At 43.1% G+C, this 25,272-nt stretch overlaps 1 protein-coding gene across 2 annotated transcripts in view; it reads right to left on the bottom strand.

The window, feature by feature from the left end:
* ETV6 (ETS variant transcription factor 6) overlaps positions 1-25,272 on the bottom strand; it is a 125,734-nt gene that overhangs the window by 13,518 nt on the left and 86,944 nt on the right. For both annotated transcript variants that reach the window (XM_087934226.1, XM_026702296.2), the window contains 3 exons: positions 18,235-18,399; positions 15,605-15,739; positions 9,732-10,277 (listed from right to left, as the gene is read on the bottom strand). In XM_087934226.1, coding sequence (XP_087790352.1) covers positions 9,732-10,277; positions 15,605-15,739; positions 18,235-18,399 — 846 coding nt within the window. The remainder of the gene's footprint in view (positions 1-9,731; positions 10,278-15,604; positions 15,740-18,234; positions 18,400-25,272) is intronic.

Genomic DNA, 25,272 nt, shown 5'->3' with positions numbered 1-25,272 from the left:
AAAACAAGCAGAAAATCAGAAGGTGGCTCTTTGTGGAGATTATAGGTAGCCCTCAACTTATGACCACAATTACTAAGTGAGGCAGTTGTGAAATTAACTGAATCGTGAGATTCAATTCAGTGAATCTGATGTGGTTAGCCAGCAGCAGGTGTGGACGGCTGAGGAGAGTGAGGACTCAGATGAGGGGGCAGGACCACTAAGGAGTGGACTGCTGCCTTCAGAGATTGTGGGGGCTGGCAGCAGCGATGAGGAAATTCCCTAGGAGCCTGTGCCAAGTGCGTGCGCGCATAGGAAAGAGCAGCTACAACAGCACGAGCGACTCGGGAGTAAGGCTGCAAGGTAATGGCCCCTCCTTCAAGAAGATAAAAGCCAGTTGTGAAGTGAACGTTCTTTGCAGGAAGCAAAGACGTTTTGAAACTCAGCCTCGTGGACATTACAGTTGGTATTTGAAGACTCTTGTGTTGTAAATTATTTCTTATCTGTTGTTTTTTGGTAGCCTTGCAAAAACTTGGCAAGGTTCTTTCTTGTCGGAGCTAATTAGTTGGAAGCAGCCTTTTATCTGTGAAGAAAAAAGAATCCATAGATGAAACATTAAAAGGTTGTGCTGCTGCCTTTGTCTTGGGTTTGCTCTCTTGGAACCAGGTTTGGGTCAGAACAGAATCAGCAGAACGACTTGGATCCAGAAGTTGTGAATGCTCAGACACTGGAAGTTTTAAAGAAGAGGCTGTGCAACCATTTGTCTGAAATCGTATATGGGGCTTCCTGCCTAAGCAAGGGGTTGGACTAGAAGACCTCCAAGGTCCCTTCCAACTTTGTTATTCTATGCTAATCCATCTTCCCCCATCGACTTGGCTTGTCGGAAGCTGGCTGGAAAGGTTACAGATGGTGATCACATAACTCTGGGACAGCACAACTGTCATAAATATTATATGTCAGTTGTCAAGTCCCTGAATTCTGATCACATGACCACGGAAATGCTGCAATGGTCGTTAAGTGTGAAAAATGGTCATAAGTCACTTTTTAAAGTGCTGTTGTAACTTCAAATGGTCACTAAAAATGGTTGTAAGTCAAGGACTGCCTATATGGGTTTAATTACTTACTTACTGACACATATTTTAAATTTATGTACAGGTAGTCCTCCACTTACGACCGCAATGAAGTCCAGAATTATTTTGCTAAGTAAACCAGCTGCTAAATGAATTCTGCCCCATTTTATGACCTTCCTTGCCACCGTTGTTAAATGAATCTCTGCAGTTTTAAAATTACTCACACAGTTGTTAAGCAAATCGGTCTTCCTCACTGACTTTGCTTGTCAGAAGGTCGCAAAAGGGGATCCCTTGAACCCCAGGACATTGCAACCGTCATAAATACGAATCAGTTGCCAAGTGTCTGAATTTTGATCCCATGACCAGGGAGATTCTGCAATGGTCGAGTGAAAAACAGTCGTAAGTCATTTTTTTCAGTGCCTTGGTAACTTTGGTCACTAAATGAACTGTTATAAGTCAAGGACTACCTGGAAAGATTTTTCCAATCTTCGACTATCCTCTCTGTGCAACTGAGGAGGCCCTTGTTGATGTATGGTTTGCATACCGCTGTTCCAGACAAAGGCCTTAGACTTTGGAAAATTAAGCAAATTTGAGGGGTCACCATTCTATTCCTTGAATCTCTCATACAGAAGCAGCTGCAGTGGTGGGATTCAATTTTTTTTTTACTACCAGTTCTGTGGGCGTGGCTTTGTGGGTGTAGCAAGGGAAGGATACTGCAAAATCCCCATTCCCTCCCCACCCCACTAACCTGCTTTCCAGCTCCGTTCTCTTGTGCAGGGCAACCAAAGAAGACCCAGCCAATCAGCTGGGGCTCAGGAGGCGGAGAAGAGATGGGGGCGGGGCCAGTCAGAGGCGGTATTCTGAACTACTCAAAATTTCCGCTACCAGTTCTCCGGAACTGGTCAAAACCTGCTGAATACCACCTCTGAGTAGCTGACTTTCCAATTTACACACATACACACATGGGGGGGGGGAAGAGGGAGAGAGCGAGCACTTGATTAGCAGGAAAAGAGCTATTTTGATTAGAGAACTTTGCCAACAGCTAATTCTGCCACTTGCTTTTGCACTTATCAGCTCTAAATAAGAGAGACAATTTGTCATTCTGAATGCAAAGGTCACTAAAAATAATAATGCAAGTTCCCCCAGGTGACCGGGGTGTGTGTGTGTGTGTGTGTGTTTGTAATTCCTTCTCACTGTGCATCCCCACAAATGCTAGAGGCTGAAGAATGCCCTAAAATCGTTTCGGCTAGACGAAGCCTGGAAACTAAAGCTAAGAGTTTGATTTGGGGGGAAAAACCCAAAATCAAAACGCATTCAAACCGTGCCTTTAGACCGGGTTGTTTCTGCAGCCTTTCAAGGGAGCAGCGCCATGCTGGGGGTGCAAATTTAGATGTGGGGCAGAGGTAGGCTGCTGCAGGTTCGGATGAGTTCGCCTGAACCCCTTGTTCTGATTCTGCGTGGTTCGGAGAACCGGCAAATCAGACCACCGGTTGGCTCCGCCCCCGCCTGTTTCTTGGACTGTTTTTGGCCAGTTTTTGCCCCGTCAAAAAAAACGCCTGAAAAATGCCCCCAAAATGGCCTAAAAACGGCCTCAAAATAACCCCCGAAAGGCCCCAAAACAGGTGGGATAGCCCCAACCGGCTGAATCCTACCTGATTCTAGATTCTACCACCTCTAGATCATAAAAGGACTGAATAAGAAAACCTAGATGTCAGTATCCAAATCACTCTTCCCAGGCTTAGATGCTGACTATTCTCTACAGACCACTGGTTTTCTATGAAAATATGAGTTGTCGTATCTGGGCTGCACAAATTTGGGGTGGCCAACAGATGGCAACAAAGAGTAGTGGATTTCTCCATCTTCATCTACTGGTTGCTTATCATATTGCAGCCTGATGCAAAAAAAAAAAAAATGCCAAGGAATCCATCAACAGGTTGCTACCCCGATAGACCATGCAAACTACAACAGGTGCTTTGATGGGTCTCTCCATTTTGCTCACCTGGCTCCTTTGCACCTTGACATCTTTGAAACCATCCAACAGTTGTCAACGGTGCTACCAGCCATGGTGAGCATGTCTGATACTTTCTTGAGGATTGGACCTAAATCCAAAAACAATGGACAGCCAGTTTGGTCAAGTGGTTAAGGCACCAGGCCTGAATGCAGGAGACTGTGAGTTCAAATCCCATCTTAGGGATGAAATCCAACTGGATAACCTTCAGCCAGTCTCTCTCTCTCTCTCTCTCTCTCTCTCTCAGCCTGACAGATCTCATAGGGTTGTTGTTGTGTGAAGTAGAGCAAGAGGAAGTTGTGTTAGATATTTTTGCTGCCTTGAGTTATTTGTAAAACTAATGCAGGTAGTTCTTGACTTACCAACAGTTCACTTAGGGAATGTTCAAAGTTACAAATGTCACTGAAAAAAGTGACTTAGGATCGCTTTTCACACTTACAACTGTTGCAGATCCTAATGGTCACGTGATCAAAATTCACATGCTTGGCAACTGACTCGTATTTATGACAAGTTTCAGTGTCCTGGGATTGTGTGATCCCCTTTTGTGACCATCTGACAAGCAAAGTCAATGGGGAAGCCAGATTCACTTAAAAATTGTCTTCCTAACTTAAGAACTGCAGCGATTCACTTAACAACTCTGGCAAGAAAGGTTGTAAAACAGGGCAAAATCCACTTCCCTAAATGTTTCACTTAGCAATAGAAATTTTAAGCTCAATTCTGGTCGTAAGTCGAGGATGACCTATAAAGGCGAGGTACAAATAAAGCAATAAAATGTAATGAATGGGAGGCAGTTCTCAGATTTGCACAGCTGCTCTCTCTCTCTCACACACACACACGTAGCATCCTCTGTGTCACATCTGAGTCTCCTGACCTTCAGCAGTGCCTTATGGATCCTGTGGCAAGCCTGAAAGGCCAATGTCATCCTCGGATGCAGACGTGTAACTCCTGATGTGGGTTTGGCAATCAAACCAACTTCTAAACTTGCCTATCTTGGAACCAGAGATGTAATTTACCAGAAAGTACATCCAATATATACAGTGAATTCCTGCCTATCAAGTTCATTGGAACAGGTAATGAGTTTCCTGGTGCCCTCTGATTAATGGTACAGCAAGTTCTCAATTGCAAGGTCTAATTTTAATCAAAGGTGATGAAAGTTAAGAGTTGATCTGTTTATTTTTCTAAGGCTAATTTAATTCATATGTTTGGCAAACTGGGAGGTAAAATTGCATCTAAAAGGCATCTTTCTCTCTTGCACGGAGTGGCAAGCTTTATTAAACTGAAAAATATGCCACACTTGCTTCAATAATTCAAGTAAAAAAACACTCTAATTCAAGGTTTCCCAATCTTGGCAACTTTAAGACCCGTGGACTTCAACTCCCAGAATTCCCCAATCAACATGGCTGGCTGTGGAATGGGATACCTTGCTCTAATTCATTTAGATACAGAGCTTCTATCTTCTCTTGCTCTTTCTTTCTTTTGTTTGAACTGGCCTCATCAAGTTGCTGGAACAAGATGAATGAAAACAAAATTAACTGGGAAAGATGGTGGCCACATTTCTAGGGGTGCCTCTGGCTGCCATCTTGTCAAAAAAAGACAAGATGGCAGCCATGCTGAAATGACAGTTCCCTTTTCTTTAATGTGTTACAAGTGTAGTACAGTGGTGGTATGCTACCGGTTCGGATGAATGATCAGCTGAGAGGAAGACGAGAAAGGCGAAATATTGTCCTCTCAGCTGATTGTTGCTGCAGGTCTCAGTTGGTGTGGGGAAAGCTGCACGCCAGCGTTAAGACAAAGCATGCCCACCAACTCACGCCTACCGAACCAATGGTAAACAATTTGAATCCCACCACTGGTGTAGTATGGTTTTGACTCTGCAGGTGTGGGCCCCCTCTTTGCTTGACTTTTTTGACCTTCTGTGAGCCACACCTGATCTCCATCGTCACAAATCTGAGAATGGTGTCTACAAAGGCATAAAGGGGAACATTCAGCTATGGAGAAAGCCTTATGCTCTTGGTATTTCCAGCCTGTATCTATTCTACAGGCAGAAAATTCTCCATTCATTCTCCATTTCTGCTGAAGCCAGGAGGCCATGCAAGGCAGTGTCCTCAACTGCTTTTCACTCCTTACATTCACATACTGCGACATTTAATAATGTGACATTTAATGTGAAACTGGAGGAACAAGCACATCTCCAGAAGCCACAACCTGGTCTCTTTTTCAAAAGACTCCCACCTTCTTTTGACGCTAAGAATCATCTTCTCATCAGGAAGCCAACCCCTGTGTGGAATCTGTCATGGGACTGATTTATATCTCAGGGTTTAGTGGGTTTTTTCTTTACAGTTGACTGAGTGGTCTCCAAATGGCTCCCAGGCTAATTTGCTGTGTCGAATTCACCTAATAAATCAACTGAGAGGAACACAGATTTTTACAGTGGGGCCTAGTATAAAAACCTTCTCATGGGGGTTTGGATTTTTGCACCCTGCCAACTGCTTTGCTTCAAAATTTCCCTAATATTTCTTTTGATTAGAGCAAGGGTCTTCAAACTTGGCAAGTTTAAGACTTGTGGACTTCAACTCCCAGAATTCCTGAGCTAACATGACTGGAGGAGGAATTCTGGGAGTTGAAATCCCCAAGTCTTAAAGCTGTCAAGTTTGAAGATATCTGGATTAGAGAGACGTCCTAGGAGCGGTAACAAGAAATCATTAGCAAATTGATCTGGAAGGCTTAGATGTTGGGTTGTCAGTGGGGGCAAGTCACATAAGTCAAGATGCAGGTTGCAAGCACATGGCTTTATATGTTTTAGATAAGGAATGGTTGCTGGAATTGGGTAGCAATAGCACTTAGACTTATATACCGCTTCACAGTTCTTTACAGCCCTCTCTAAGCGGTTTACAGAGTCAGCCTATTGCCTCCAACTATTTGGTCCTCATTTTACTGACCTCAGAAGGATGGAAGGCTGAGTCAACTTTGAGCCTGGTGAGATTCGAACTGCCAAATTACAGGCAGCCGGCAGTCAGAAGTACCCTGCAATACTTTCATTCTAACCACTGCAACATGCAGCAGGTATGTCTAGTTTGATAAAAAGGAGGACTAGAAGTGACATGTGTTCCAATATCTCAGGGGCTGCCCCAAAGAAAAAGGAGTCAAGCTATTTTCCAAAGCGCCTGAGGGCAGGACAAGAAGCAATGGGTGGTAACTAATCAAGGAAAGAAGCAACCTAGAACTAAGGAGAAATTTCCTGAGAGTTAGAACAATTAATCAGTGGAACAACTTGCCTCCAGAAATTGTGAATGCTCCAACACTGGAAATTTTTAAGAAGAGACTGGACAACGATTTGTTTGAAATGGTATAGGGTTTCTTGCCTAGGCAGAGGGTTGGGCTAGAAGACCTCCAAGGTCCCTTCCAACTGTTATTCTATTCTATTCTATTCTATTCTATTCTATTCTATTCTATTCTATTCTATTCTATTCTATTCTATTCTATTCTATTCTGTGATAGAAGCCCTGAGCCATCTTGTCTTTTTTATCCAGCTCTGGAGAAAGCTGAGATATTTCTTGCAACGTCTGGTACTCAACTTTTTCACAAAGCTAAGGAACGATCCACCTGAACTCCAGTTCTGATCGTTTTGGGTCCCAGTTGAGCACAACTGTAGGTCAGACAGCCTGCTGAGTTGTAGTTGATGCAAGGGAGACCCTGGCCAAGTCTTGGGACCGACAGGTTGATCCCTGTTCTTGGTTCTTCCTTGTGGCAGGGAGTTCACAAGAAAACAGGCAAAGCTACTTCAAACCATCCTGGGTTAAATCCACCACTCCCTAACAGACTGCTTTTCAACCTTGGCCACTTTAAAACATGTGGATTTCAACTCCCAGAATTCCCCCAGCCAACACTGCCCCAACATATTATCCTACCCAACCTGCCTTTTTATTGGGCAAAGAGAGCTCTTTTCATCTTCTGGACTCTGCTCCCCAAACTGTTTACATTCCAGACGCTTGTAATAAAGACAGTCATGAAACTGTATGAATGTCTGAGATTGCTGGCTTGGTTTTTTTCCCCGCTTCCATTCCAGGCACGTCGCATCTATTACAGATGCATGTGGACTGTGTTACTTCTTATTTGCATGCAGAATTTTGGAAACTGTGCTTGTTTTAGAAAAAGGAGTCCCCAAAAGGGCTAATTGATATGCTACAGATAAACTAAAGGCCTTCTCCGCTTTAGCAGAAGAGTGCAATTTAGAATCTACATGAAACAGAATCTACATGAAATTGGGTGGGAGACATTGAAATCCATCTTAAAACTTTTGTATTCAAGCTGACTGAGAATGACAACCCTTAATTTTTGTAGGCTGGTCTATTTCTCCTTCTCCTTTCCCTAACCACAATGGGAGATTTATTCCTCCTAAACCACAGCAGTTTTATCAGTCACAAAATAAATGTGGCGTTTTTTTTGGAGAAACGTTATGAGTGGGAAAGATTTAACGAGAAGGCGAAGGCTATTTATTCTTTCCGAAAAATTGTCCCCAGTTTTATTAACGTAAGTTTCCTAAAACCGCAGCTGGCCAAAATAAATAAACTGTTTTCCCTTCTTAAAAGAAGTATAAATATATATTTTATTCTGAGAGGAGATCAGAATTGGAAAAGTTCTTCGGAAGACCACAAGTTGTAGGGAGGAGTGAGTCAAAGCCAGATTCGCTTAATAACATGTGAGTCAGAAGTGGTTATTCAGCCGGTTCTGACCAGTTCTGGAGAACCGGTAGCGGAAATTTTGAGTAGTTCGGAGAACCGGCAAATGCCGGCTCTGACTGGCCCCGCCCCCATCTCTTCTCCGCCTCCCACTGAGTCCCAGCTGATGGGCTGGGTCTTCTTATGTTGCCCTGCACAGGAGAACAGAGCTGGAAAGCAGGTTAGTGGGGTGGGAATGGGGTTTTTGCAGTATCCTTCCCCTGCCACGCCCACCAAGCCACACCATGTCCACCAAGCCACGCGCACCGAAACTGGTAGTAAAAAAAAATTGAATCCCACCACTGATGTGAGTCACTTAAAAACTGATATGCTAAGCCAGAGTTCTTCAACCTTTCCAGCTTTGTGGACCGGAGCGGTGGGGAACAGGGGCAGAGAATGGATGGGTCCCCAGGAGTGGCGGGGCAAGCGCACAGGCAGCTCCATTTGAGTGAGCGGCAGGCATGCACACTTGCCACAATCCACGCGTGCAAATGGAGCCTGCACACGTGTGCTTGTGCACTGCTCATGCAAGTGGAGACGCATGCACATGCTCGGCCACCACTTCCGCGGCCCAGTTCTGAATGGCTCAAGACCCAGTACTGGTCCACAGTACTGGGGACCTCCGTGCTAAACAACCACGCAAAAAATGGCTAGCAAAATTGGGTGAGATTCGCTTTGCTTAGCAATGGAAAATTGAGTCCTAATTGCGTCTGTTAGTTGAGGAGCGTGTAATGCGCCCATGCCTTCCCAATTCCCTGGCATCATCCTGGTTCACCTCAGCTTGTGGCTCCATCCTGCACTTTCAGGAGAAATCTGGGACATGGGAGTATCTAGCTACGGCACAGAAGTGCGCAAATGCATCCCTGTTAGTGAAAGCTGTGGGGTTTGTTCTAAAGCAGAAGTGGGGAATTATGCCCCTTTTATGACTTGTGGACTTCAACTCCCAGAATTCCTGGCTGGCTCAGGAATTCTGGGAGTTAAAGTCCACAAGTCATGAAAGGGCCAGAGTGCCCCACTCCTGTTCTAAAGAGGCAGCCATGATTGGGAACGCTTACACTTGGTGGGACCCAGAAGAAGGGCCTTCTCCATGGTGGCTCCCTCTCTCTGGAACATCATTCCTCCAGAGATCAGAATGGCCCCCTCTCCTGATACTCTTCCAGAAGGCTCTGAAGGCCTGGTTCTGCCAGTGGGCCTGGGGAACCCAGAGCGAGATGGAGCCCATCAAATTGCTCGTGTGAGGTGCTGTTGCCAGGGTGTGCAGGGATTTTAGTATATTAATTTATTATATGACTCTTATTAGTTTTATAGTTTTTATAGGAGGCTTTATATTCCCAAAGCTGCCTTTCCTGGGGAGGAAATCTATGGCAAATCTAGACAGCATCCTAAAAAGCAGAGAAATCCCCCTGCCAACAAAAGTGCGTAGAGTCAAGGCTATGGTTTTCCCAGTTGCAATGTATGGCTGAAAGTTGGACCATAAGGAAAGCTGAGCACCAAAGAATGGAGACCTTTGAACCATGGTGCTGCAGGAGATTCCTGCAAGTCCTTTGAACTGCAAGGCGATTCAACCGGTCAGTCCTAGAAGAGATCAACCCTGACTGCTCTTTAGAAGGCCAGATCCTGAAGATGAAACTCAAAGACTTTGGCCACCTCATGAGAAGGAAGGACTCCCTGGAGAAGAGCCTAATGCTGGCAACGATTGAGGGCAATAGAAGAAGAAGGGGACGGCGGAGAATGAGGTGGCTGGATGGAGTCCCTGAAGCAGTCGCCGTGAGCTTAAATGGACTCCAGAAGATGGTAGAGAACAGGAAGGTCTGCAGGAACGTTGTCCATGAGGTCATGATGGGTCAGACATGACTTTACAACTAACAACAACAAAGCCGCCCTGAGTCGCCATGTCTGAATAGGCGGCAATATAAATTCCGTAAATAAATAAAATAAAATAAACTATATTGTACCGACCTGCGATTCTCCCAATTGGCATTGCGTGCTCTTCAGGGGGAGAGACGGATACCATGATGTGGTTCATGAATGCTAGCTCTTCACGGTGGGACAAGTTGATGGGCTTCACCTCCCTGTGCAGCCCATCTTCAGACAACCTCGAAGCTTTGAAGTCAACGGAGTGCCGAGGATTCAGTATTAAGGGGTGCATTATCGGACTGGGCATCAACTGGATGACCCTAGTATTGTCCTGGCGAGGACTGGAAGGCTTCTGAGCTACTTCCGACGGGGTTGGGCAATGGTTGCTCTCAGCCGGAGACACCGAGAGAGGGTAAGACTCCTGGTGGTTGTTCTCCTGGTGTTGTCGCGTGCCCAAGAGCCGGTCAGCTGGCGAGAGGCGACGAATAGTGTTCTCCAGGGGGGATTTCAAGGACCGCTGCTCAGACTCTGGGGAAGGCCTGTGATTGGTGCTGAGGGGTGATCTGGAGCGGTGTAAGAGTTCAATGGTAGGTGGATTGTGATGCATCGAGTCTGATGACTGTCTTGCAGCTCTTGAGATAAAGTTGTCTGTGAAACAAAGGGGGGGAAAAAAGATAAGAAATTAAAAAATAAAATCAGGTGCCATCAAATGGCCCAATAAAACTATATCCAACCCTTACAGCCAGCAGTGCAGCCTGTAGGACTGAAATGAAATAATTAAATTTAAAAAAAAGAAAATTTTACTTCAATAATAGCTACCCCGCGTTTGGTCTCTGGTGTGGGAAAATGTTGGGAAAAGTCTGAGACAGAATGATTGCCTGCTGCCAGCCTGCATATGAAAGTCTGAATGAAGCCTATATAATATACAACACACACACACACACAAATTATCAGGAAACACTGTCAAAATTAGGCAAAAATATACTTGTTGCATAAAAATAATTAGGGTATAGGGTTTGTTCATCCACCAACTAGCTCTCAGAAGATAGGGTGAGCACTCCATCTTACAACATATGGACAGGCTAAGCCAAACTTTCACCTGGGAAACTATTAGCATCTTACATCAAGCCAAGTCCAAAAATGTTAGGCAATTCCCAGAAGCTGCTCTTTCAGACAAATCAGCTATCAACAAACCCCTAGAGATAAACTATATTTACATACCAGTCAAAAGAGACAATTAAAAAAAACTTTGGGGCGGGGGGGGAGAGAGACTAGAACATTAATACCAGACAAAAAAAATCAGGCAAAAAGTAACACGCTAATCAAGGAACCACGAAGGAAGTCAATACACCTTCACTAAATATGGTAGGCAGGCAAACTACCAAGTATAAACAGGCAGCAAAGCCCCAGACTCACTCAGGCTGATGCTGTTACCAAGTTGGGTAAGGAAACAACTGCAGGAACCAAGTTAGTACCAAGTTCACAATTCTACCCTGAGCTACAGATACACTCTTTTCAATCTGGAAAGTCCTGACTGTAAATCAACAAGACTCATGGGAAGTCTTGAGAACTATTATCCAAATACAAGTAGGGAAACAGGTTGAAGAAGGTGTAAACCATATTAGCATGAGAACTGATCTCATTTTCATCCACCGCTTTCAGCAAACCCTTTCCTAAATGCTTTTTGTGGCCCCTACCATTCCCAATGAAATAATGGGAATGAAATTAATATTGCACAAAAATGGAAAGACTCTGAAATACCCACAATGGAGGGGTGATTGATGAAGATGATAGAATTTGCAGAACTGACTTGTTTAATTAGAGAAAACACAACAACTACATTTGTTAGTGACTGGAAATCCTTTGTGGCCTTTTTTTTTTGCTGATAGTTGAAAAATATATACGTGATTTATAGGTTTACTGATTACAAGGGTAGATTATGGAAAGGAAAGAAGTCATAATGTAATCTTAGAGAGAGAGATGATAAAATTGAAATGCATTTATTGCTGCAAAGAAGGTTGGAAGTAATTTCTTCATATTTTGCCTTTCTTTTCTCTTTTTGCCTTTCACTTCTTCTTACCACTTTCCTTTGAGTTTATTTCCTTTTTCCATTGCTTTTATCTGGTAATGATTTATTCAGTAAGAATCAATTGAAAATATATATATCTATAAAACAGCTCATATATTATTTGCCCCACATTGTGAGATGTGGAAAAATGGGGAAAACTCACTATCTGTTGCTGTTGCCAGGGGTGTGTGACTGGGAAAGATTGCACTCTTTTGCAAAGCCAAGACAGGGCTTTATACACCCATGTAAATCTTTGAATTTAGTGGGACCGTAATTAGTTCCAGACCGTTTGTGTGACTCCCTAAGCCTGCCTCTTCAACAGGGAGCATTTTTGCTTTCCCATTTTCCCCACTGGTTGTTCTGGGAGTGTTTGGAAGATTTTACAAAGCCCCCAAGTCACATTTCAGACCCCTCCCCTGCTGCAATCCCAAGAGGGCCTTTGCTGAAGACCCCCAGGGGTCACATCCGGCTCGGATTCTTCCAGTGCCTCGCACTGACCTTTGCCTGACTCCAGCCCCCTCAGACGCTCCTCGTGTCCAAAGGCAGCACCCACCCATTTCCTGGCTGAAGCTGGAGAGGAAACGGTCCTGGTGTGGATTTTATGATTCACACAGCCAAAGTCATAAACAAGAAAGGTCTCTCTTTGTTTCGCTATTTAGGTCAACCTTACCCAAACCGGGCACAAGGAAGTGAAAACTCGGGTGCCAAGCCATGCCCCTGTCTGCGGCGACCCAAAGAATGTTTGGAAAGGAGAGAGCCAATGACAAGGGAGACATTTTAGGCCCGTGTGTGGCACCGGGTTGAGGCTGTTTGTGGGGGGAACAGAGCAAATCAAGGCTACTGAACAACAGGCTTCTGGGTTCTGACGTCGCACGGAATCAGATCCCAACCCTGGCAAATTTTTAGCCCTCTGGACTTCAACTCCCAGAATTCCCCAACCAGTATGCTGGCTGGGGAATTCTGGGAGTTGAAGTCCACACATCTTTAAACGCTGACCAAATTTGAAAAACACCTTGTTAGAACCTTCATAACTCCTAGAAGCTTGTGTGTGTGTGTGTGTGTGTGTGTGTGTGTGTGTGTGTGTGTGTTTTATGAAGACTATAGAAGGACTCAGTTCTTGATTTTGGAGTTAACTTTTAGGGGAACAAAAGAATAAAAATCCTTGAGAGTCCAGACAAGGCACTGCTAGGCATAACTCAAATATAAAACAGCTGACTCCATCTCTCTCTCTCTCTCTTTTTTTTACATGCCCATTCACCACAGCCAGGATAACCAAAAGAGCAGGATAACCCAGCTCTGTGTCCCAGAAGACACAAGGATTGAACTGTGGGTTCAACCAGAATAAAGCTGGAAGAGACCTTGGAGGTCTTCTAGTCCAGCCCCTGCTGCACAAGGCAGGAGACCTTATACCATTTCAAGACAGATGGCTGTCCAGTCTCTTCTTAAAAACCTCCAGTGATGGAGCATCCACAACTTCTGAAGGCAAAGCTCTTCCACTGGTTAATTGTTCTTACTGTCAGGAAATTTCTCCTTCGTTCCTTCCAGATTGTTTCTTGCCTTCCCTTCTGGCGCTTTCGAAAATAACTGACTGGAAACAGAGGAGTCCAGATCAGGAAATCACACAGATGTGCAACTATCAGCCTCTTCCGTGGCTGGGGGAGTTGCCTTCTTAAATTTCAATTTCCAGGACTCTGTTTGTGGAGGACATTCGCCTTCCAGCTACAGACTCTAAGCCACCCTGTAGTTTAGGAGGGATGTTCAACTTAAAAGTTGTTGGCAAGCGGATATCGCATTTCAGAGTGATTGGCGCAGCTGACCTTAAGACTTAAAGCCAAACCTTTGGATGTGCCTGAGCTCTTCTCTTGCCTGCCTGTGTCCATTGTGAGCTGGATGGAGCGAACGTGGGGTACAGACAGAACCTCAAATAAAAGCAAGTCCAAAGGAAAAAAATTTCCCCAAAGGGGAAACACAGCTATATTTAGCTGTTCCAGTTCCTCCACCGAACACCAGAGATGCAAGTCAAAAGTATTAGGGAGGGATGGGATTATCTACCTGTGAACCTTTGGTAGTAAGGGTTTCTCTCTCAGTCCACTATTAGAACAGGCTTGATCACATTTTCTCCAACCCGTATTAAAAGGCACAAGCTTTTGTGAGGGGCAGCTGCACAGTGCTAAAACGATGCAGGATGAAAGAAGGTGCAACTGACACACCAGCCTTTGCCTTTTAGCAATGTGTGAGGGTTATTTTGGGGGGTGGGTGGGGGGTGGGGGTGTGCTACCAGCCACCCCCCAAATTTGGGCTACCATAGACTGACCCAACTTTCCTTCTACAATTCTTCTCACTGACTAGAAGAATCTGCGGCTGCAAGTAAAACCCGTAATACCAATGAAACGCTTTTCCTCAGCTTTTCATTTCTTCCAGAGGAGGCCCTTAAAAAACGCAAACGTACAGCTTTAATTGTAGGAGCCGTAAATGGAAAAAAAAAAAAGATCAAAGAGATTTTGGAGCGTTGGAGAAGGCGTTGGAGAAGGCGGCAGCTAGTGAAGTACAGGGCATGATGTCTTCAGATGATTGGAAGGGTGAAAAACAGCTCTGGTTTACAACAAAGCAGTATTTCTGGGCCACAAACTTCATCGGAGTATGCTCATCTTTCAAAGGCATTTGGCCAACAGACATCCATCATAGGAGCCAACCAAGTCAAGATAGAAGCTACAGTTGTGCTCCTGAAGTCCCCACTCCTTTCTAGCTACCTGTCCACTGCAAGGATTAAACCCCCGGGTTATTTGGGATTAAACTCCCCATCAGCAATGTTGTCTGAAAAAGGACGAGAGCCTTCTTAGCTACCTAACTCCTTGCCAATTGAGCAGAAATGTCCATTCTGTCAGGCACATGCATCCAGATCAACTCATGAAGAAGCAGAGTCAGTAAATTTATTATGTTCTACCTATAGTATAAAAATCTCCCCAGGCTGTTTTGCTTCCCCTGGGAACAGGTAAAGATTCAAGGAATTTAGGCAGGGATCAGTCCTATGGGGTCTTTTGCAGCTACAAAAGGACTCAAGTCTAGTTCCCCATTTGACCCCTCTTTTCTGCTTGGCTGGGAATTTCCCAACATTACCAAACTATGATTCTCTAAAAACTTCATGGGTACCTGTGTTTGTTGATCCAATATTACCCTGGAGGGAGGGTGATGTAAGACGAAAGGGGACTGATTTTGGTATCCTGGATGCAGTGAATGGGAACATAAAAAAAAACAACCGATTGTGTCTGCAAACCACACAATTAAAACTCTACCCTTTTATATTTGAGTTATGCATGCCAATTGTCCTGGACACAAACCCTGACTGAACTCTCATAGATTTTTATTATTTTTCCCCCTAAACGTTAACCAAAAACTTAAGGAATCAACAGCCCCTTCACCTATCCCCTTCCTATGTCCACAAGCAGCTGGAAATCATTAATCACTATGTTTTTCAAACCTGGCAATTTTAAGATGTGCAGACTTCAATTCCCAGAATTCCCCAGCCAGCATACTGCCTGGGAAATTCTGGGACTTGAAGTCTGCACATCTTAAAGTTGCCAGGTTTGAAAAAAAATATGGTTCTAACTTTACAGACATACTTAGGATTCAAAATCAGGGTTATAGGAGTGATCTAAATCGGAAGCCAAACGCATTCCCATGCTTCACACTGATGATGTTACCTAGCTGTGTAATGAAACACCTGCAAGAAAACAGCCAAGCCCAGAGAGCACCAAGGACCCTTCATTTCAACCCTGAGTTGCAAACATAAACATTCTCCTTGATCAGTATGCTTCCCTCCAACCCCATTGTCCTCTTTCTTTCGACAGCATTGCTGAACTGTTTAGGTAATTTTGCTCCTCATAAACAAAGGGATCCTTGCCGTTACCTTCATCGTGGTTCTGATGCAGCATAACATCTGGAGGAGCATGAACAGAATTCCCAGGGTGGAAGAAGGGAGAAAACAACATATGAGAATTTCTTTGCTTCAAGATGTGCTGAAGCAGCTCATATAATACATCACCTGGAAGAAGAAGAAGATAATGATTCATTAAAATTACATAGGTAAATTTTGGAAACAAAGAAAAAAATATGAAATGATTATACGAATATCTCTGGAGTAGATATATTGTAGATGGCGGGGTATATACCATGTGGATCCTAAATGTATTAATCTTACTTTACTTTTACTCATTTTTCCTTTCATTGTCTGTCTAATTATATGTTGGTCTTGAGAAAGTTATAGATGTTAACAATACATAAGGTAACATAAAATAGGTGGTAAGCTGAAAATAGAAATAATAGGGGATAAAGAATTGAAAATGTATGTGAGGATGAAATGATTTTGATATTGAATTAATGGATTGAAATATGAAAGGGGAATTTATCTAAAGATTAGTCGAATGGATAATAATTTGAAGTGATATTAATTTAAAATGTTGAAAGTGTAACTATGACTATGTATAAATATTGTAATCTGGAATCTGAAGTTGTTCACGTGAAGAGATGTGTAAAAAATAAATAAATAAAAGCTTTTGGGAAAAAAAAAAGAAGGAACGCCAACTCAGGAAAATGAATTTTTAAAGACTTTGAGTTCCCTAAAGATAGAAAGGAAGGTTATATTTAATTCACATATTTATCTGCATTTATTCTGATACTGCCCAGCTCCCAGGATAATAAAACATAAAAGTCTATAGCTCCTTCCTTTCAAAGCACAAAACTTTTTCCTTCGGGCTTGAGTTGCAGAACAATGGAGCCCAAAAATTCTGTTGCTAAATGAGACAGTTAAGTGAGTTTTTGTCCCATTTTGTAATCTTTTTTTTTTTTTTTTGGCCACAGTTGTTAGCTGAATTGCTCTGCAGTTGCTAAGTTAGTAATACTGTGTTAAGTGAATCTGTCTTCCCTGTTTACTTTGCTCATCAGAAGGTGGGCAAAAGGTGATTTCAGGACACTGCATCTGTCATAAATATGAGTCAGTTGCCAAGTATCCAAATTGTGATCACATGAGCATGGAGATACTGCAATGGTCTTAAGTCTGAAAAACGGTCATAAGTCCCTTTTTCCAGTGCTGTTGTAACTTTGAACGAACACTAAATGAAAAGTTGTAAGTTAAGGATTACCTCACATCTGATGGACGGTGAGATCTATCAAATCAGTTTTTTAAGGAAAGATGGAGGGAATGGGGCCTTGAGGAAAATCGACTGATTTTTTTTTTAAAAAAAAGCCCCCATGGGCCGCTAAAAGGCTACCACACAGGAAAAGGTCCAGAACTTTCTTTTCTCATTTCAGAATAAGAAACTGAAGTCACATGAAGGTAGATTCTGACTTAATTTTGGAAATGTAGCAAACTAGGAGCCGGATCGCTTCTCTTACATGATCATGTCCATCTACTCTGTATTTGCTCAGTATCCCGGCCTTTAGAACAAGGGTCTTCAAACTTGACAGCTTTGTGGACTTCAACTCCCAGAATTCCTGAGCTAACGTGACCAGAGGAAGAATTCTGGGAGTTGAAGTCCACAAATCTTAAAGCGGTCAAGTTTGAAGACTCTCTGCTTCAGAAAATAGCCTTCTCTGCTAGCCTCATAGACTGACTTTCAGAGGTTCAGATAACAAGCCAAAGCATTTTGTGTGGTTGCAGGTCTTTTTAATGCTACAACTTGTCTATTATTACTCTTTAAAACATTTTTCATGTTTGCTATATGCTCTTTTCAATAACATTATTTGCTGCTCTGAATATCTTGCATTAAGGTATGAATATTTTCAATACATGCACTTTTCACACCATACCAGCAATTATCCTTGCAACAATATAGCAATTACCAGAAGTCCAAAGAATTAGTCAAGAATTAATCCTCCAGACTAGCTTTATCTCATTTTTTAAAAATTGGCTAATTTGTATGAAAAGGTTGTAAGAATGCTCTAATCATAATGTATCCTAAACATTCACAAAATATTCGGTGACATTCTAATTTGCTATCTAGTTAACTGGATAATAAAATGGATGCACGATTAGCTGCAAAATTGTACGCAAAAACTAATCTCCAGATATTCCTTTTCAAATCTGTGGCATGCTACAATATTCATTTTGTACCCTCTCTCCCACAACATTTTTTTTTTATTACTGACTTGGATGAGTTGGGGGAGGTTTGCAGATGACAAAAATGAATGAGATAGCTAATAAATACTCTGGAAAATGGAAATAAAGTTTGTATGATGAGAATGAATCAAATGCCCATTGTCTTGTATTTTTAAAATAATGATCAAGATGGGATTAATATTAAATGGAATTTGTTTGCTGTTAGGGTCCCCCCCCCACACACATCTAAACTAAATTGGGTAACATAACCCATTTCTGCAGCAAGTAAAAATGTGTAACAAAAATAAGAATGCAATAAAGTTTGATTAAAAATACTGCAGATGTTGATTTTCCCCCACATCTAATCTCGGACAGATTTGTATTTGCTGCTCACTAATGCAGTAAGAGATCTCCTTCTTTAATTAGTTCTTAAAATTACTTACCAGAATGTGGAGATCTGTATCGGAAGTCCTCTTTGGTTAGTAGCAAGAGAGCTTTCCCATTCATCTCAAAGGTATTGCTGTCAATGGTTCTCAGGGAGAACTCCTTCTCCGCCCACTTTAGCCATTGACCCACATCGTCTCTGCTCCAGTAGATGGGTTGCAAACCTGTGGAGAAAACAGCAGAAGGGTGTCAACAACAAGACACTTTAACAATCCCTTGGTGGAGGCCAGCAAGATGCATCAGTGTGGAGACGAGTGGGTAATGAAATCAGTGTCAACTCGTAAAATATTCCTATGCTTGTTTCTGAGTTGCCATTAAGTGAGGGGGGGGTGGGGGGCGGGGAGGAGAGAGAAGGGAAGGGAACCTGAAGGAGCAGATCGGCAACTAAAACCAGAAGTGCATTCCATGCTTATTTTAAAAAGATCGTAGCCTAGGCACCAGACCTTCTGCCCATGAAAATCCTTCATTGAAGAACGTGATTGATGACACCCAGACCTGAATGTGCTTTGTTGGAGAATATGATTGATGACACGTCCAGGGGGGAGGGGGGAAACAGAGTCACAGGTGACCGTAAATTACATGTGTCAGAGTTGACTTCATACAGGTTAATGCCGGACGTGCTGCTCCTAATAAATCTTCTGGATTCTTTTGAATCTGGTGATTTAATTAGGGCAATCACAGGAATCCTGACAATTAGCATTTCAAAAGCGCAAGTGTGCAGGTATGTGCATTCAGTTAGAGAAGCTAGAATTCATGGGTAGGAGATATCTTGGTCTTCTGATACTGACTGCAACACAGATACTGTAGATCAGGGCTGCCCCACCCCTGGTCTGCAGCATGCCAGCAACTGGGCCTTTGCAAACAAGCGAAGCCCCCTCCAGTCCGTGGAAAAACCTTTCTCGACAGAATCGGTCAATGGTGCCCAAAGGATTATCTATCTATCTATCTATCTATCTATCTATCTATCTATCTATCTATCTATCTATCTATCTATCTATCTATCTATCTATCCCTCCCTCTCTCTCTCCTCCGTATTTCTGCAAATGCTACCCTCCACCTGATTAGACAAAGAGCAAGAACATCAGGGGTGTCAAACTCGATTTCATTGAGGGCTGCATCAGGATTGTGTTTGATCTTGGGGGGAGCTGAAGGGCATGGCCAGGGTGGGCGTGGCCACCTCGACGTCACTCGTGTGATCAAATGCCACTTCCGCTAGTAGTTTGCTTTGCTAGCCCTCTGCCGGCAAAAAGGAGCTTCGGGAGGTCCGCGCTCCGTTTTTGCTGGCAGAAGGCTGCAGGAGGCTGTCACAGGCAAAAACGGAGCCTGGGAGGGCTGCTCGCGGCCCTCACAAGTTCCCTTTTTACTGGCAGAGGCACCGCTGGCCGGTCCTTCACTGTTTCCAGGGCAGCCCTGCCGGCCAGATCTAAACACCCCGCAGGATGGATCTGGCCCGTGGCCCTCGAATTTTGACACTCCTGAGCAAGATCAAGCAAGACATCCCATAACCTCATAATCTGTCAGGAGAAAATGAACTCTGTCCATAGATTTAATCTATGGACTCTGCCTTTAGACTTAGCGTTGGACTCACAGGCAACCCTCAGAGAATCAAGGGGAGAGCACCTTGCTTTCACCTGAGAAAATAAAGGAGCCACAATCTGCCATAGGGAGGAAAGAGAAGCTCCACCCCCATCTTCCAGGAAACGCCACTGCAGTACAGAACAACATGCCACCATGGAGTCCTTTCCAGTAAAGGAGAAATTCAAAACATAAACTTACTGTAACATAACAACAGAAAATATTACAGTGTACAAAGATCAGAGCAAAGACACTGTCTTACTTTGAAAGTCCCATATCTGCAAGGCTACAAAACTGAACTTTGCCATGTGTGGTACGATTTTAGTGTCTACACCTGCATGCCGACAGAAGACTCTGCCACTTCCTGATTCTATCATTTCAAGAGATGCAAAGCTAATTGCGTTTGTGTCCAGATATATTACATTTTGGGGATCAGGTAGAAAGAATATCAACACACACACACACAAAATAGAATTTGCACAAACTGCTGCGTTTGGAGAACTTCTATGAATTGCTATATTCAATATGGGAGACGGACAAAAGGAGACTGTAATGAATCTGTAGGTAGGTTGAATTAGATGGATATGTGTTTTGATAAAGCTGATTTTCTATGTACTCAAATTCAATTATCAGGAGTCTACAAATACAGCCAACAGGGACATCCATACGTTTAAGTTGGATATATTGAGAAATTCTCCAATATCACTAAAACTTTCTTTTTAAAAAAATTGCCAAGACAAAGGGCAACATTTGACCATCTGAAATGACATCACGCACTGGAAGACAGATTGCTAAAAATACCGAAGATTGCCCTTTGCTTTTTCTCTTCAAAACCTTTCTGTTACGAAACAGGTACATAATTGCATTTCCTTTTTCCTCTTTGAAGTAAAATAAATCAAAAGGCTGAACTTTGCTCGCTACAAATTGGTTTAAAATCAGTGTATGTTTCAAGATGTGGAGATGCAACCTACTGAAGAACTGCTGAGGGCCTTCAAATTAGTACATGGCTACAAACGGATCCATCTTGACTCAAATCAACCATGGCTTGTTCTGACCTAGGCTTCACAAAATCACGAAGCAGACTCCTTATCCCAACAAAACCCCTTTTTATTTGGCTAACGTGAATTCCTATATTTCACATCCAGCAAAGTCCTGGCAAACAGTCTTTTCCAGGGTGAATTGCAAGCACAAACCTTATCAGGCTTGGAGAGCTGCCAGGCCAATAGGTTCCAAGCGCAACGCTGTACAAGAAAATATTTGGCAAGAAGGGAGTCACAAACAAATCTTCACACTAATTAAATGAACTAATTATCTCCTGCAAACACCACTCCCCTTTCACTCCTCTTTATTCCCTATGGGAGGGCCCATTCACCATCCATCTGTGCCTTTACTCCCGAGTCGGCTCTGGTTCCTTAACTGTTTGCTTCTTCTGGCAGCTCTGTGCATGTGCACAGAGCGGAACAGGCTCCAGCTGTTCTTCTGCCCCACTGATCTCCAACTCTGAAGGCAGCTGATAACTGTTGGATGGCCTTGGCCCTATCTTGGCCTCCCGATGCAGAGCACTCATGAGCCTTCCCCAGACTCCAGGACTGGCCCATGTTCCTCCCCAACCTTCTCACTGTCAGAGTCTGCTGCCAGCTCGGCTGGCCAGTGGCAGGCCGCAACATGACTGTTCTTTGGAAGGCCAGGTACCGATGCTGAAGTTCAAATACATTGACCACCCAATGAGAAGGGAGGACTCACTGGAGAAGACTCACCTGAAGTTGAGAAAGATGGAAGGCAAAAGAGAGAGAAGGGGACAGCAAAGGAGGAGATGGCTAGGTAGTGTCACTGATGCAATGGTCATGAATTTAGGCAAACTCTGAGAGACAATGGAATACACAGGGGCCTGGCATGCTATGGTCCATGGGATCACAGAGTCAGACACAACTTAGTGACTGAATAACAACGATCACATCATGAGAAGAAAACTATTTTTTGTCTGACTTTCTGAGCACAGGTAAGATGTTGCTTCTGTTAACATAATAACTTGCTGCTTTCTAACCAACCAGGATCCTATGCTGGCATTTTAAGCACCACTGGAGCACTTGATCAAAGAGAATGAAGGATGTGCTTCTGAAAGACATGAGCCCAGAGTGCCTGAACCAGAAAAGCACCTTCGTCTTTTTTAGCATCTTCTAACAAACAGGCAAGATAAATGGATGTGTGCTCTATGGGTGATAATTAAGATAGCTGCATATGTTACCTGCAATGATCATCTTTTCTCACGTTCTCTTATGAATTTGCTGCAAATCAATACTATGGACCTTGATTCCAAGCAACTAGTGAGCCTGAGTGACATCGAGCACGGAGTTTGCAAGATGCTTTCACACTTTTTCAGCCAACTATTGTGATACTTGTGCCAAGGGGGCAAATTCTTTGGTTTGGTTGCAAACCCGGTGGAAGGTCTGTATAAAACACTCTGCAAGAAGGCTGCTCAAGAGATTCGGTACAATTATTTGTCCTGGAAATGCTTCACTATTCCAGGGCCAAAGGAACTTATCATCACAATTCCTCTTGTTGAATCTTTTCATAAACTGAGCATCTTAACAGGAGCCTCTTAAATTTTAAAGTTTGCAGTAAGCTGTACAACTCTCACCACCGATTTTGGTGTTGATGTCCCTCAGGTCTTTATTTCTTCCCATCCCATTGCTATGCCTCAGGCAAAAAAACCAAAATAATTTCTTATTGAATTGGCAGAGCTCAGCTATGAATAGATTGAGAATAGACGCTAGTTTGAGGCTGCAGTTCTTCTTCTAACTACTAGATCAGGCAAAGATTGAAAGTGTAAAGAGAAGGAAGGCAACCATGGGGTGGGCATCAAAAAAAAGTCAATATGGCAGCCACAATTGTGCCATTAAATCTCCCCCCATTTTCACACACATTGGAACCAACATCCTGACTTTTTGCATGGCCCTTGAAGATGTCCTTGCTTAAATGCACACTGCATTGTGTCGTTCCCATTTCATTTTATTTCAAGCAGGACCAAAACTGCAGCTCATGAACCACAATGAACGGTTGGGTTGCAACGTTATGTTCAGAGTATTGCAGCGTAAATTCAGCGCCAGAAAAGTAAACACAGAGGGTTGAGGCTTCATTAACTTCTTTATAAACACATAAAGTAAATTTTACAATTCCAGTTGTAGATTTCTCCAACATGGAGCAAGTAGGTTCAGAGCAGAACTCTAGTTTGCAACAAGTAAGCTAGTTTCTCTTTTACTTTAGAGCTGAGCACAGAAGAGAGATAAACTATGCCCAGATTCTCTGTTTAAGTTTCAGCCCTTAATTCAGATCTCATTGGCTGAACTTGTTACTAAGCTCTATTCCAGTTCATGAATATACTCTGACACAGTATTTGTTCACCCCCAATTTCTCTTCCTTCCTTGGGACATATCATAAAACAAGTGTGGAAGGGGGAGAGAGAAAGGATAAAGGAAGGAAGGAAGGAAGGAAGGAAGGGAGGGAGGGAGGGAGGGAGGAAGGAAGGAAGGAAGGAAGGAAGGAAGGAAGGTTTGAAGTGGATGGCAGAAAGGAGACATTGGATGGGAAAGTAAACACACATACACACATATCAAATGTGTGTGGGGACAAATCCTGCACATCACGGGCAAAAGAGGGGGGAACATTTTGATGCTAATTATAACCTACAAACTCTTGTTGAGCCACACAATCTTGGCAAAAACATGCCGGCTTTTGAAATCAAACGAGAAAGGATAGCCACAGGGGCATTTCAGAACAGAAGATTGGAATAAAGGAAAGTGGGCTATTTTGGCAGCCTGGTATTTCAAAACTACGAATCAACTGTCAACTTTTGGAAAGCTATTCCTGCTAACAGAAATAGAGATGCGGCTGTTGGTACTCTGTTGTTTCCAAGCATTTGGATCTACAATGCCAGGGTTATATTTTCTTCAACACCACGAGGGCTAAGAACTTATTTTTAAAAATGCATCGCATTCCAATGTTTCAGTTAAGGTTGTATTTATTTTGGGGGGATGCTCAGAATTCCTCTTCTCAACTGAAGTCTTTTTTTTAAAAAAATATACAAGTAGTCTTTGTCTTACAACAGTTCATTTAGTGACCATTCAAAGTTACAACGGGCCTGAAAAAAGTGACTTATGACTATTTTTCACACTTAATGCAGCATCCCCATGGCCACGTGATCAAAATTCAGACGCTTGGCAACAGATTCATATATTTATGATGGTTTCAGGGCCTTGGGGTCATGCAATCCCTTTTTGTGACCTTCTGACAAGTGAACGGGGAAGATTCACTTAACAACCGTGGCAAGGAAGGTCTTAAAATGGGGCAAAACCCACTTAATGAATGTTTCACTTAGGAACAGAAATGTTAAGCTCAATTGTGGTCTTTAGGTCGAGGACCATATCGATTAGAAACATGCAAAGAGGACTTCCATCCTGCAGTGGATAGGCAATGGCTAAAATGATGATGATGATATATGTATATAATATCAACCATAAAAGATGAAAAGCATATAAAAAGAAATAAGGAATAAAATACAATTAGTAGGGTGAAAATAAAAAAAGCATGGAGGTCTCCAATGTCAGGAAGATTACAGTTTTTCCAACACGTAAGTTATAAATAGTTTATTTTACATTTAGAAGGGGAAAAAAAGAGTCAGTATTATAGTTGAACTCATTGATCCACATTCTGGACCTGGCTCTGACTTTTGACACTGTACAATTTCCATTTCCATGCCCTGTTTTCAATTTTACATTTTCTGGTATGTGCACACATCTTAAAACTGCTGCCAACGAGACAGGTATCTGCCGGTGACATCTGTCTGTCAAAAATGTCAAGATGGAGGCCTCTGACCTGAAATTAAAGTCCCACACTCCTTTTTTATATGCATGTGTGAAAAAGGGCTTGGGTCAGTGGTGGGATTCAAATTTTTTTTACTAACGATTCTGTGGGCATGGCTTTCTGGGCGTGGCAGGGAAAGGATAGTGTAAAATCCCCATTCCCACCCCACTCCTGAGGGAGGTTACTTCAAAATCCCCATTCCCTCCCCACCCCACTAACCTGCTTTCCAGCTCCGTTCTCCTATGCAGGGCAACAAAACAAGACCCAGCCAATCAGCTGGGACTCAATGGGTGATGGAACATAGATGGGGGCGGGGCCAGTCAGAGGTGGTATTTGCCGGTTCTCCAAACTACTCAAAATTTCCGCTTCCGGTTCTCCAGAACTGGTCAGAACCTGAAGACCCACCTCTGCTTTGGGTGGGTTTTCAATCCAGGTGCTGGATGCTATCTTGACTTTTTTTGAGCTTTCCCACAGATACTCCCGAGTCTTTTCTTTTTCTTTTTCTCTAAATTTAGACGCCCTGAAATCTGAATTATGATCTTCCTGTTGAGATGCACAAGATGATGTCATACTAAATCTAATCAACAAGAAGCGAGTAATTT

The sequence above is a fragment of the Pseudonaja textilis genome, chromosome 5 (genome assembly GCF_049901715.1).
Source record: "Pseudonaja textilis isolate UNSWEBS1 chromosome 5, rPseTex1.2, whole genome shotgun sequence".
Taxonomy (NCBI): Eukaryota; Metazoa; Chordata; class Lepidosauria; order Squamata; family Elapidae; genus Pseudonaja; species Pseudonaja textilis.
Note: the sequence above shows the minus strand (reverse complement) of the source record. Positions and strands in the feature narration are given on the sequence as shown.